The 14,465-nt window shown below is 31.6% G+C and overlaps 1 protein-coding gene across 1 annotated transcript in view; it reads left to right on the forward strand.

Moving 5' to 3' along the window:
• Positions 1-13,021, forward strand: part of LOC148952798 (WD repeat-containing protein 11-like) — a 311,667-nt gene extending 298,646 nt beyond the window's left edge. Inside the window, exons 20-22 of the mRNA XM_089087426.1 lie at positions 3,719-3,888; positions 10,055-10,166; positions 12,742-13,021. Coding sequence (XP_088943552.1) covers positions 3,719-3,888; positions 10,055-10,166; positions 12,742-12,839 — 380 coding nt within the window. The 3' untranslated portion in view covers positions 12,840-13,021. The remainder of the gene's footprint in view (positions 1-3,718; positions 3,889-10,054; positions 10,167-12,741) is intronic.
• The last annotated feature ends 1,444 nt before the right edge of the window (positions 13,022-14,465 follow it).

The raw sequence follows: 14,465 nt of genomic DNA on the forward strand, positions 1-14,465 counted from the left end.
CCGAAACTCTAAAAACCGGCATTTTGAGACCCATAGATACATCAGTAGAATTATATTTTTATGCTGATTTCAAATATTTAAGTTTAGTTTTACTCATCAAAAGTTACGTGCCTGAGAAAATTTGCCTTATTTTCGAAAAAGGGGGGAAACGCCCCGAAAAACTCATTAAACTTTAGTGAAAATCATGGCATCAGATTAAGAGTATCAGAAAACCCTGTAGCGGAAATTTTAAGCTCCTATCTGCAAAAATGTGGACTTTTTAATTTTTTTCCTGAATAAAGATCACGGATGCGTGTTTTTTTTGTTTTTTTTTCAGGGGTCATTGTATCGATTCAATGGTCCGAGAATATCGTGAAAGGTCTCATTCTAGCGGAAATTAGAAGTTCTAGTGCGCTTTTTAAGTGACCAAAAAATTGGAGGGCAACTTGGCCCCCTCCCATGCTCATTTTATCCCAAAATCACCCAGTCAAAATTTTGAGATTGCCATTTTGTTCAGCATAGTCGAAAATCTAATAAATATGTCTTTGAGGATGACTTAATCCACCACAGTTCCCGGGGGAAGGGCTGGAATTTATAAACTTTGCCCATTGTTTACATATAGTATTGGTTAATGGGAAGTATAAAGACGTTTCAGGAGGTTTTTTTTTATTGGGGAGGGAGGGTGTTGGAGAAGGGACTTACGGGGGAGGATCCTTCCATGGAGGATGTTTCCTTGGGGGAAGGGGCATTTCTATGAAGGGGGCCCCGGATTTCTCAACATTATTCAAAAAACGATCAGAAATCGAATAAAAAAAAACTAGTTTTTTGAACTGAAAGTAAGGAGCAACATTAAAACTTAATACAAACAGAAATTATTGCGTAGATGCGGGGTTCGCCCCCTAGTCAAAACCACCCCCCCTTTTCGCTAAAGTTTTTTTTAGTACTTTCAAAAGAGCTATCTATTCTAATTAACTGGCCTCTGTGATTCAGGGATCTGTGATTCGAACTTTAGCGTAAAGAGCAAGGTATCGACTAGGGGGCAAACTCCCTAATATACGTAATAAAGCACACGAATATAGAAGTTCGTTACGTAAGTTAATTCGTAAGTTACGTCGGAACAAAATTTCGAGGAGTTAAATTAATATTCAAATTTCGTTTTAATTATTCATGTACGGTGAGCCAAAATCAAAGCTGCATTAATTCAAAAACGTTCAGAAATTAAATAAAAAAAACATGTTTTTTTAACTGAAAGTAAGGAGCGACATTAAAACTTAAAACGAACAGAAATTATACCGTATATGAAAGGGGCTGTCCCCTCCTCAACGCCTCGCTCTTTACGCTAAAGTTTTTTATTGATTTAAAAAATAGAGTTGTGAGAAAGAGTCAAAGTTTAGCGTAAAGAGCAAGGCCTTAAGGAGGGGATAGCCCCTTTCATATACGGAGTAATTTCTGTTCGTTTTAATTTTTAATGTCGCTCCTTACTTTCAGTTAAAAAAAACTTGTTTTTTTTTATTTAATTTCTAGAAAGAAGTACTTGATTGAATAGGTATAGTTGCTCAATGTTTGTAGTTTAATTTGGTACAGGTAATTTAATTTAATAGGAAGTAATTACATAAAAGGGGTGGATAATAAATTAGGCAATCACTCCTGAATTTTGTTTTGCATTACAGAAATCAGAAAAAAGAAAAATAATTAATATTATTTTCGTTAAAGTACTCAACGAAAATAATATATATATAAATCATTATACACTGTTGTAGCAGTGCCTTTTCCAAAGAACCATTTGTGGAATTTACGAGAACAACAATACTATCGTTCTGATAAGAAGTAATCTAATAATTTCGAGTATAATAAGGTTCTTATTATTTATACAGTAGTGTAAAAAATTTTATAATAGTTTTTATAATAGGTGTTTAAAATAAAATAGCTTTTATATGTTATAAAACATATACATATATTTTATGTATATATTTTATTTATGTATGTATTTTATAAGTATATAAAATAAATACATATATATATATATATTTTTTTTTATGTAATATAATGTTTTTATTAATTTTAATTTTTCCAGTACTGAAGAGATATAACAACAAATCTTAAAGTTTATGATAAAATACTAAATATATGTCGTGTTTGATGATTTGTGCATATTATTTTAAAACATAAAAAATTAAATGATAGCAATAAATAATATTAATAAAAAATATAGTAATAATTTTCTAAAAACGTTAGGTTTTGACTAAGTTACTTTGAGTTAAAGAAATGTTATAAGAATTATCTGTTTGATTACGCTGTATGACAATATTTTTAATTTTATTTCTACCACAATGGCTATAACTCTAGAATTTAACCAAGAACCAATTCTAGAATTGCTAGCAACTCCAGAATTGCTAGAATTCTAATTCAGTTATTTTATTCAGCGATGCTAGCGGAAACAATGAGCAAAACTGGAAATATACTTCATGTTGCGACCTTGCCCTGGAAATACTGAAAAATAATGAAATCTCAGTTTTTCTATTTTTGAGATAGAGAAATTTACTGGGAGACAGGAAAAATCTTCTAAAATTATATAAGGTCATTTGTGTAATTGGCTTATTCTCTTGGCCAAGGCGGGTTCAATTTTTGTATAAACAGGATAAAAATACACGTTTAGAACAAATTCGAACGAATGTGTCATCCTACAACATCATTGCCTCCGGATTTTCACTCGATAGCATTTTGATTTTCGTTTGGGTGCTATTTTACGCCACAAAGTCTCAAAAACACTGTTTTACTGACGCGTGATATTTTTTGATTTTACAGAGGGTAATAAAATTTTCGCTTTCCACATGGAATGAACCCTCTTCTAATATTTTAGGTCCATTGATTTGATACTGTCACTCCTGAGAAAAATAACAGCAAGGAAACAAATAAACTTGTTTCCGAGACCATGTTTCTTGGAAAAAATGCAAAATTTGTATTTGTAAATATGAGCGTAGAATATCTTCAATAGGGCTCTCTGATATGCTGGATTTTTATGTCTAAATGATGTTTTGTCATGCTCACTTTCTTTGGGGGCATTATTCTATTGTTTCAAAAAATTAGGTGAAATTTTTTACAGGCTCATAACGTTTGATAAGTAAATTTGAGCTTAATGAATATCACGTATTTAAAACCATCATATAAAATTAATCCGTTTATCCATGTATTTTTGTCAAACTTTCTTCTTGTTTTTGTTTTTTTTATTATTGTCACCACGCTTCTTTCTTTACTTAGAGTTTTTTTTTATTTACCAAATACAAATTTGGCCTTATATACATATATATATATATATATATATATATATATATATATATATATATATATATATATATATATATATATATATATATATGTATATGTATATATATATATATATATATATATATATATATATATATATATATATATATATATATATATATATATATACATATAAATATATATATATATATATATATATATATATATATATATATATATATATATATATATATATATATATATATGTATATATATATATATAAATTCTAGTGTTGGTGGGCAATTTTGTTATATTTCTACTGTTTTGCATAAAAATAACAAAAAAGCCATTTGAAAATACAAAACAGGTAATTTTAAAATCTAGAAGGAGGAGGGGGGAATATCTGGAGGGAGGGGAATATGCCACTGATTGAAGCTTCTCTTTTATTATGTATAAAACCTCTTTCTATTTTAGGAATTGAACTGCTTGTCGTAGCTGGTAGAACCGGTGATGCTTGTAAATACTTGCAGTCGTCAGGGAAATGGCCAGAATCTGCTCGTATTGCCCGTGCATCTTTAGACAAAGAGAGAACAACTGAGTTGATGAGAAAATGGGCCGAATTCTTATTTCAAAACAAAAATAAGGTATATTTAATACGTTGTTGCTGCCATTTTAAAAAAGAAGGCAATTGAAAAAATTTCAATTTCACTGAGTAAAAGCTTCATAACTTGTATTCCTTGAAAACTGAATTTATTTAATATCATAGAACTTTTCTTGTGGTAGCTTTTGATGAATCTGAATATCAGAAACATTCTCCAACGTTCTCAAATACTCTTTGGAACTTTCGCCTGATTAACGCAGCAATCGTCTTCATTCCCTAAATGGTTTAGTAATCATTAGCTAAAATATGCCCTAGTGCCAGAAGATTAGGTCACTTATCCCCAACGTTGAGTATCCAAACCCTAAAGGGATACGGGTAATCCCAGTCAGGATGTTATATGACATCTTTCATGAGCCAAGGCCCCGAAGACTCTACGCCCTGGTATACCACTAATCAAATTTTTGCCTCTTGTCCCTGGAATTTTGTCTGTTTAAGCTCCTTTTGAAGGAAACAGCAGACCGGTTTTTAGGGATAACTTCCCCCTGAAAAACTTCAGATGCTCAGCATGGATGCCTTATTTACGTTACAGATTATGGTATTGAATTAGATACATTGGTTCACATAGTTGGTACGAAGGACAGTAATGCATGCACTTGTGGAAAACAGCCATTGTGCCAAATCAAATCTCTACCTTAGAGGCTGTAATCATGTCCAATCGTTACTAATATTTTCCTTTGGGGCCCTATTTTGGTTCCTTTAGAGGAGTGCTAGTGCAATTCTAAGAGCCCTTACAAAAAGTGGGCATCCATATTTATAAACCTAGGGCAACTTGTAGTTTAAACTTACAGTCTTTATTCAGTTGCTTGTGTAAATCTTATTCCGCGTGGCCTGGGTACCTCAAATCTCGAGGAGATTGCATATTTGCCAAGATGCCAAATCAGTATGTCAAAAATTGAGAGAATGCGTGGGTTTTTGGCCATGGAACTGGTAAATATAGGCTTAAAAGTTAAGAAATGGTAGTTACGTGTCATTTATTGGAAAATTTTTAGCGCAAGTCTTTCTTGGAAGAAATAAATCGATATAACAAGATTCAGTTTACTGAGTATATAGCAATAAAACACAGAGTTTTAGAGTTTCGCACGGCTATACGAAGGTCTTGTTTTCCTGTGTCTTATTTTTATAGTAATTGCTGAATACATGATTTTAACTGCCTATTTGCATTAAAACGAAACTCATCTAAGTGCTCAGTGTGGGTGTCCTATTGTCGTGGCAAACTGCTTTACTGGTAGAAATAGCTCGTCAGAGGGAGGCTAGTGCATGCACTTGTATATAACAGCTATCGACGCCAATCTGTTTCTTGGAGAGGTACCAATGGTGTCCAATTGGTGCCAAACATCACCCTTGGAGCCATTTAGATCCTTTGGAGTGGTACTAAAAGTCTTTTATGAGGCCTTAAAAAACTGGACTTTCATATCTATAAATCTCAGACAACCTTTGGTTTAAAATAGCAACTTTTAATCAGTCACTTGCAAAAATTGCATTCAATAAGGCCTAGATATATCAAATTGTGAGGTTACGGAACTATTAAAATATACAACTGGGACGAGGAGGAAATTGAGAAGACTTGATGGAACTGGTCAGTATAAGCTTGAAAATCAAGAAATGGAAATTATGTGTCATTTTTAAGAAAATTTTCAGTGTATGTATTTCTTGGAAGTGGTAAATTTATGTAGCAGGATTCAGATAGTGTGGATAACCTAGTGTTTTGGCAAACTTTGATCATAGTTGAGGGAGAGTAGCGCATGTACTTTTAGAATACAGCCATTCTGCGCCACATCAAATCTCCTGCTTTGAGGTTGTAATGGTGCCTGATTGTGACTAAAACCGGTACTTGTGCGCCTTTACGTCTAAGTTCTTTGCTTCTGACGTCTTGAAGTTCAGAGCTGCCAAGGTTGTTTGTTTTAGTCAAAGAAACGTATTCATGTTTCATAGTTTTTATCAAAAAAAGTTTGCTTGACAAAGTTTGTTCGGTATCCCATCAGATGTTTTCGAATGGTGTGGTAAGAGGCATAGAGAACAGATTTAAAATAAGTTGGAGCTTCATGGAAGGAAGTAGGGACTGACATTTTGAGTGAAGTTTAGCGGGGGAGGGTTCATAGCTGTAGTGGCAACCAGTACTTCTGGGCTGTAATGAATTGCAAGTAGTAGTATTAGTAGAGATTCTTGAAAAAACTTTAAATAGTGCCACGAAAACATATATTGGATTTAAATATTTCGCGATCCCAGGCTAATTTTGTCTTGGTAATCATACAGCTTGCCTGTGATAATTCAGACGGCATTATGTGAAACTTTTTATCAGGTTTATATTTACTATCCATTTTATATGGCGAACTACACCCGATTCATCGGTTCAATCTGTGGTCAAGTGGCTTACAAAGGTGATAAGTTAATTAAGGCTTTCCATTTTTTTTTAATGTTTTCCAAAATAAAACTGGGTTTGTTTTATCTTGAAGGCAGGATAAGAATATTCCTTATGCAAACCAAGCTTTTTCATTAACAAAGTTGTTTCTGTAAAAAAAAAACGTATTTAGGCTTATTAGGTTTTATCGAATGGAATATTCGATTTACAAATCCAGATTTATTTACTTCAAATATTTATTATGAGTAATTAAACAAATAGTAGCAACTGGAAGTCAGGCGGAAATAAATACTTGATGATATGAAATAGTAGGTTGGACGATATTTTGGGTGTAACATAAAAAGTCAATATCAATGTAATTACTAACAAATAAAGACATATATCTCGCATATTCAAAATACTCAGTCAATTCCTAGTTGTCGAAAACCACAATATTTACATTTTAAACGTAATACGAAGCGTAGAACAAACCAAATACTCTACTGCTCCTAACCTTAAAGGGAAACCATTCTACTAAATTTGGCTAAGTTGAAAAAAGGTCTTTTTAAAAGGTTTATTGTCAATGTTTTTAAAACCTAAAAAATATGGAAAAGATAATTAAAAAAGTCGAGGTTCTTCTGATAAAAGTAAAAAAGAGCGAAGTTATAAGTGAAAAAGAACAAAAATTGCTGAGTTCTGGTTTACGCAGCACATTTTAAAAAAAACTGTTTCAAACATATTGGCTCGTGCTATTTCCTTGTATCTTTAGAATTCTGAAAATCTAGCGCTTTACTGAAAACTAAGATTTATTCATTTTTTTTTAAAGAGTTTAAACCACGAATCAAATTTTATTGATTCTATAGCCTCTAAGAGACTCTTGAAAGGCTTATGATTGTTTTTTTTTTCTGCCGGTCATTTAAGGGTTTTTTCACTTCTATTTCTGTTTTGTAGTGTCGGTTTTGTGTTTTCAGCAAAGTGGTAGTTTTCCGGAAATATTCTGTACTTTTTGAGATACATTTTATTCAAGACTCAATTTTTTTTAGTCTTGCTACTTCATCGAAGAAAGTATTAGCAATATGCTATTAAAATGTGTTGCTGGACAAATGTGTCATGAAACATCATGAGCCAGTTTGTTTCAAACAGTCCCTCAAAAATATGTTGCGTAAGCCACGAAGCAGTGATCTTTGTTCGTTTTAAGTTTCAAGTCCGCTCTTTACCTTCATCAGAAACACTTTGTTTTTTGAAATGTTGAAGGCTTGAAAATAGCACTGATAAAAAATTTTGGGATGTGATTATAAAATTACTATTTTATTGTGAATAAAAACACCTCTTCTTATTCGAATAAAAACAAAAAATTATCCAGCCTAGGATACAGAAAAAAGCCAGATCCGGTCTATCACCTATAGATGAGTGTTTGGGGTTTAAGAGGAATTTAATATCAATAATTAAAGCCTTTCTTATTTTTGAGCAAATAATGGGCACCAACAATCTTGTCTAATTGTAGGTTTTATAGCTATATAGTGTACTTATTAATTTTCAGCATTAATTTTTGTGTTTTGCGGAGTAATGTGATTTTTGTTCTACTATTAATATTGTTTTCCAATTATTTTTTTTACTGGTTCACAATATATTTGTTCATTTCAGATCGCTTCTATTCAAATTTTGGTTTTTCAATTTTTTTTTTACTGGTTCACAATATTTTGTTCATTTCAGATCGCTTCTATTCAAATTTTGGTTTTTCAATTTTTTTTTTACTGGGTCACAAATTTTTGTTCATTTCAGATCGCTTCTATTCAAATTTTGGTTTTTCAATTTTTTTATTTACTGGTTCACAATATATTTGTTCATTTCAGATCGCTTCTATTCAAATTTTGTTTTTTCGATTTTTTTTTATTTACTGGTTCACAATATGTTCGTTCATTTCAGATCGTTTCTATTCAAATTTTGGTTTTCAATTTTTTTTTTTTACTGGTTCACAATTTTTTGTTCATTTCAGATCGCTTCTATTCAAATTTTGGTTTTTAGATTTTTTTATTTACTGGTTCACAATATGTTCGTTCATTTCAGATCGCTTCTATTTAAATTTTGGTTTTTCATTTTTTTTTTTAATGGTTCACAATATTTTTGTTCATTTCAGATCGCTTCTATTCAAATTTTGGTTTTTCAATTTTTTTTTTACTGGTTCACAATATTTTTATTCATTTCAGATCGCTTTTATTCAAATTTTGGTTTTTCAATTTTTTTTTACTGGTTCACAATATTTTTGTTCATTTCAGATCGCTTCTATTCAAATTTTGGTTTTTCAATTTTTTTTTTACTGGTTCATAAATTTTTGTTCATTTCAGATCACTTCTATTCAAATTTTGGTTTTTCAATTTTTTTTTTTACTGGTTCACAATATATTTGTTCATTTCAGATCGCTTCTATTCAAATTTTGGTTTTTCAATTTTTTTTTACTGGTTCACAATATTTTGTTCATTTCAGATCGCTTCTATTCAGATTTTGGTTTTTCGATTTTTTATTTACTGGTTCACAATATGTTCGTTCATTTCAGATCGTTTCTATTCAAATTTTGGTTTTCAATTTTTTTTTTACTGGTTCACAATATTTTGTTCATTTCAGATCGCTTCTATTCAAATTTTGGTTTTTCGATTTTTTTATTTACTGGTTCACAATATGTTTGTTCATTTCAGATCGCTTCTATTCAAATTTTGGTTTTTCAATTTTTTTTTACTGGTTCACAATATTTTTGTTCATTTCAGATCGCTTCTATTCAAATTTTGGTTTTTCAATTTTTTTTTTTACTGGTTCACAATATATTTGTTCATTTCAGATCGCTTCTATTAAAATTTTGGTTTTTTAATTTTTTTTTACTGGTTCACAATATTTTGTTCATTTCAGATCGCTTCTATTCAAATTTTGGTTTTTCAATTTTTTTATTTACTGGTTCACAATATATTTGTTCATTTCAGATCGCTTCTATTCAAATTTTGGTTTTTCCATATTTTTTTTTACTGGTTCACAATATATTTGTTCATTTCAGATCGCTTCTAGTCAAATTTTGGTTTTTCGATTTTTTTATTTACTGGTTCACAATATGTTCGTTCATTTCAGATCGCTTATATTTAAATTTTGGTTTTTCAATTTTTTTTTACTGGTTCACAATATTTTTGTTCATTTCAGATCGCTTCTATTAAAATTTTGGTTTTTCAATTTTTTTTTTACTGGTTCACAATATTTTTATTCATTTCAGATCGCTTATATTCAAATTTTTTTTTTTAAATTTTTTTTTAATGGTTCACAATATTTTTGTTCATTTCAGATCGCTTCTATTCAAATTTTGGTTTTTCAATTTTTTTTTTACTGGGTCATAAATTTTTGTTCATTTCAGATCTCTTCTATTCAAATTTTGGTTTTTCAATTTTTTTTTTACTGGTTCACAATATTTTGTTCATTTCAGATCGCTTCTATTCAAATTTTGGTTTTTCAATTTTTTTTTACTGGGTCAAAAATTTTTGTTCATTTCAGATCGCTTCTATTCAAATTTTGGTTTTTAAATTTTTTTTTTACTGGTTCACAATATATTTGTTCATTTCAGATCGCTTCTATTCAAATTTTGGTATTTCAATTTTTTTTTTTACTGGTTCACAATATTTTGTTCATTTCAGATCGCTTCTATTCAAATTTTGGTTTTTCAATTTTTTTTTTTTAATGGTTCACAATATATTTGTTCATTTCAGATCGCTTCTATTCAAATTTTGGTTTTTCAATTTTTTTATTTACTGGTTCACAATATTTTTGTTCATTTCAGATTGCTTCCATTCAAATTTTGGTATCAGTCTGTGACATTGTTAGTGCTGTTGAATATGCAATGATGTCTCAAGACCCTGTACTAGCTGGATGTATTGCCTCACTAGTCACTGGTAAATTTCCCCCCTCCCTCTCTCTTTCAATTATTTTGTTTCTCTCCTCTCTCTATCCATCTCGAACTTTTATGCTACTAATTGTTTGATATTTTCTATTTGTATTTTACAAAAGATAAGGTGGATCCATAATTTACGGTGAAACAAAAAGTATGCAAAGAAAAAAAATTTACTTCAAACTATATTCGTTTTTGTTACAGTTTAGTGTGGACAACAGAATACTTTCTGCAACATTAAGCAGGGAGATAGAGGTTCACAATCAAAGTTCTAGTGTTTGAAGTTGAATTTAGCCAAACATAAATGTTTGTATATAGGTTTGACTGTTTCCGTTTAAACCTATATAAAAATATTTACATAGGTTTAAATATTTATATAAATATTATATTTTTAAATATTAAATATTTATATAGAATTAAATTCTGGTTTATTTCTGCTGAGGTGCACACTGGTCCAATCCTGATGGTATGGAGGAAATAAAAGAATGACAGTACAAGTCATCTTAACGTTAAAGATGGTAATTAGTTAAAAGCACTTATAAGTATAATGGTGCCAAGAAAGCAAGTTAAACGGAAGAAAAACCGAGAAACGCACCAAAGCCAAGCAACCAAAGTAGATATTTCGAGAAAACAGCACTGCTGCAAAAATAGAAATAACACAATAGAATATAACAAAAGCAGATTTAAAGGAGATAAAAAAGGTCACTGAAAGGCACCGTACCCGAGCACACGTGAGGATATTTTTTACGTTTGCTCGTGATCCAGATTTTAAGAAGTAAAAAATTACTGAGAAAGCAAAGATATTCAACAGATCTGGACTATACAGAAGCAAAAATCGATAGAAAAAGATTAGCGTGCGTTATCCTAATGATAGGGATCACAGAAACAAATAGTCGCTAACATAATGAATAAATACTGGAGAGATGAAGGCTACCAAGAAAAGGTAAATAGACCTAATAGGCAAATAATTAAAAGTTTAAAGCCCCTCCTGCTCACCGACTAAAGCTGGAGATATCCCTGTCTACAAATTTCGTCAAAATTTAGTAAAGAACGAACCCAATGGAATGTCAATCATAGTCAATCAAATATGACATCATACCCAATGTAACATCATCTTTTATATGAAGATGCAGCGTTTAAGGGCTCTTTTCAAAGGAAATTGCTATATCTAGTGCTTTTTGTAATTATCACTTACAAAAAGAAGGTAGATACTGCAATTTATATCAAACGAGCCCATAAACAACTGCCTATGATGTTGCAGTTCCCCGCTAGCTGCAATGAAAAAAACATAAAAAGAGTATACAATAGTGCCACTCATGGAAAAAAATGATTTTCGTTGTTGTTCAAGCTGAGAGAGAGGGGGGGGGGTATTAAACTTTCGTTTTGACAATGGTGATTTCAATAGTACAGTATTTATTTAAATCCGACACTGTTTTCGAGGGTTTTCGGACTGTATTTCGATACTCCCATAAATTTGTTTTCGCAATAATCTTTTTTATATGTATAATCGATATCATAGTTACCCTTTTATAATCACTTTGAAATGGATATATTTCTCACTTGATAATTTTTTCTCACAAAGTGTTTTTACATTTTCGGCTACTACGAGCTGAAATTCGTCTTTACTAGGATGCAGCGATAGCTGTGGCTTTGATGGTAGAGTATCTATTTTTTGCTTGTTTCTTGAGTTTGTTTGATCATATTTAAAACACCAAACATAGATAGGAACTACCTAAGAAATCTTTGTAGATTTTATAAAAAAGAGGAACAAAAAAGGGAGAGGATGTTAAAGGAAACGGGGAAAAGAGAATATAAAGTGGAAAAGAATATTGTAAAAGAAGGAAGTAGTTGCTAATGTAACACTAAAACTGACTGAAAATCATGCAATAGAACCGTCCTTAAAGTATGGTTATTATTTTGGTTCGAAGGTAGTGGCTTGGCCAACGATTATATTGCCATGTGTGGCAACCGGAGTGGCCACCTATTTGTTTAACCTTGACGTAACTTTCACTGTTACAAACACATTTGCTTTGTATATTTGCGTTTGTGAAGTTGAAAAATAAATTCAAACCATTTATATTTGGGATCGGAGGTTTGACGATCTCTCTTCTCTCTATTTTTTAAAGTTCCTCTAACCTAACGGTTTTCTTCCAATTTGGGAAATAATCAAAAATCAAGAGGAAGTAACGTGCTTCCGTTTGTTAGTTCCGAAAGTTACGTCAAGGTTAAACAAATAGGTGGCCACTCCGGTTGCCACACATGGCAATATAATCGTTGGCTAAGCCACTACCTTCGAACCAAAATAATAACCATACTTTAAGGACGGTTCTATTGCATGATTTTCAGTCAGTTTTAGTGTTACATTAGCAACTACTTCCTTCGTTTACAATATCCTTTTCCACTTTATATTCTCTTTTCCCCGTTTCCTTTAACATCCTCTCCCTTTTTTGTTCCTCTTTTTTATATTAGTGACAAATCTGTGTGATCTGTGCATCCTTTGGTCACCTTAGTGATGCAAATGGTGTGCAGACTAGATACATTGATTGATTTATTCCACTAACTTGGGTTATTTTTTTAAGAAGTTCCTGAAAATCTACAAAATTCCTTGATGCAATCTTTGAAGAATGACTTATTCAAAAGTGGCTTCAAGGTGCCAATGGACTTCTCTATTTTTTAAATACATTCCAATCTAGTTAGTCAACTTGTTCAGAAAATGGACCAATTTATGAGGAAAATGTTGCTTTTATTTTGTTTCTTGTATTTTTATGTGTGTTTATTGTTTCCATTTTATATGTTTTGTGACGTTTTTATTTTGGATTCTTTGATATACAGTTTAGCTTTTCTTGCAAATTTTTTATATGATTAAATACGGATATGCAAATATTATGCAGCTGATGGAACTCTTAAAATCACTGTTCTGAGACTACATTGAGAGATAATTTTCACAATTTTTGCATGAGATGATTTTTGCATGATAAAGAAAACTTGCCAGCTTTATAGATTTCGCTCTTGTAGCTGATTCTTAGAAACGATTTGGCTCATGTCTGGCTTCTCTGCCCGGTCGAAACAGTGATGATTTCTTTCATTTCCCTGGCACATAAATCAACCAAAGTAATTATTCTTATGAATAAGTGTTTAAATTTATTGACTTTGTTCAGAATAAAATAATCTCCCCTCCTCCCTACAAAGAGTAGGGCTCATGATTGTTGGAGGTAACAAATATAAGAATTTAACTCATCAACATGAAAAATAAGTAAACGAACAAATAACAAACAAAACTTGAAAATAAAAGTCTCGAAAAACATTAATACTAGGCAAGCATTGCATGGGAGGGTACCCCAACATAAACAAAAAGAATCATGTAGTTCTATAAGATGGATAAATGTTATGACTTCTACTTTTCTATACCTCCCTTAAATTGCGATCCCCAAGGGCTGCTAGAATTTAAGCAATGCTGGTTAATTAGTGACAGTTTTCGAACAGAAATTATGATTTCTAGTGTGATCGAATTTAAGATAGATTAGGCTCGCAGTGCTCCATAATGCTAGGCAAGCAGTGTACTGGAGGTAAACCTGACATGAACTATCATAGGCAGCGCAATCGCGCTGCCTAAGTAAAGAACGATGTTGGCACAATGTATTATTTATTTTTATTATTTTTTGTTTAGACCAGGGCACTTTGTATCGAAGGAGTTGTCGTAGAAACTTCGAAAAGGGCTCATTTGATTGGAAATTGGAATGGTTTGTTCCCTTTTTAATAGTCGAAAGTAACTTGAAGGCAAGTAACCCCCCGTCCACGCCCACCATTTCCCCAAACACAACAAATAAAAATTTGGAGATAGCAATTTTGTTCAACGTAATTGACTTCCAGATAGAAAATAGGTTTTTAAGTAGGAAGCCACCCCACAGCCCTCCAGACAAGGGTTGTAAGTTATGCCTTGGGGGCATAAAAGGTTTTTATAGATAGTGATGTTGAAGAACTCCAAAAAGGGCTCATTCGATTGGAAATTAGAAGGGTTTATGCCATACTTAATAGTAGAAAGTGATTGGAGGATAACTAACCCCCCTCTCACACCCACCATTTCCCCAAACACATCCAATCAAAATTTTGAGATAGCCATTTTGTTCGACGTAGTTAAAAAGTCAGGAAATTATGTTTTTGAGGATGAAACTTCCCCCACAGCCCTCAGGGCAAGGGTTGTAAGTTATTCTCTGGGGGCATATAATTTTTTTTTATAGAAAGCGTTGTCGTAGAAAATTAAAAAAGGAATCATTCGATTGGAAATTGAAACGGCTAGTGCCCT

Source organism: Artemia sp. Qi Xiang Cuo, chromosome 4 (genome assembly GCF_049724085.1).
Source record: "Artemia sp. Qi Xiang Cuo chromosome 4, ASM4972408v1, whole genome shotgun sequence".
NCBI classification, from domain to species: domain Eukaryota; kingdom Metazoa; phylum Arthropoda; class Branchiopoda; order Anostraca; family Artemiidae; genus Artemia; species Artemia sp. Qi Xiang Cuo.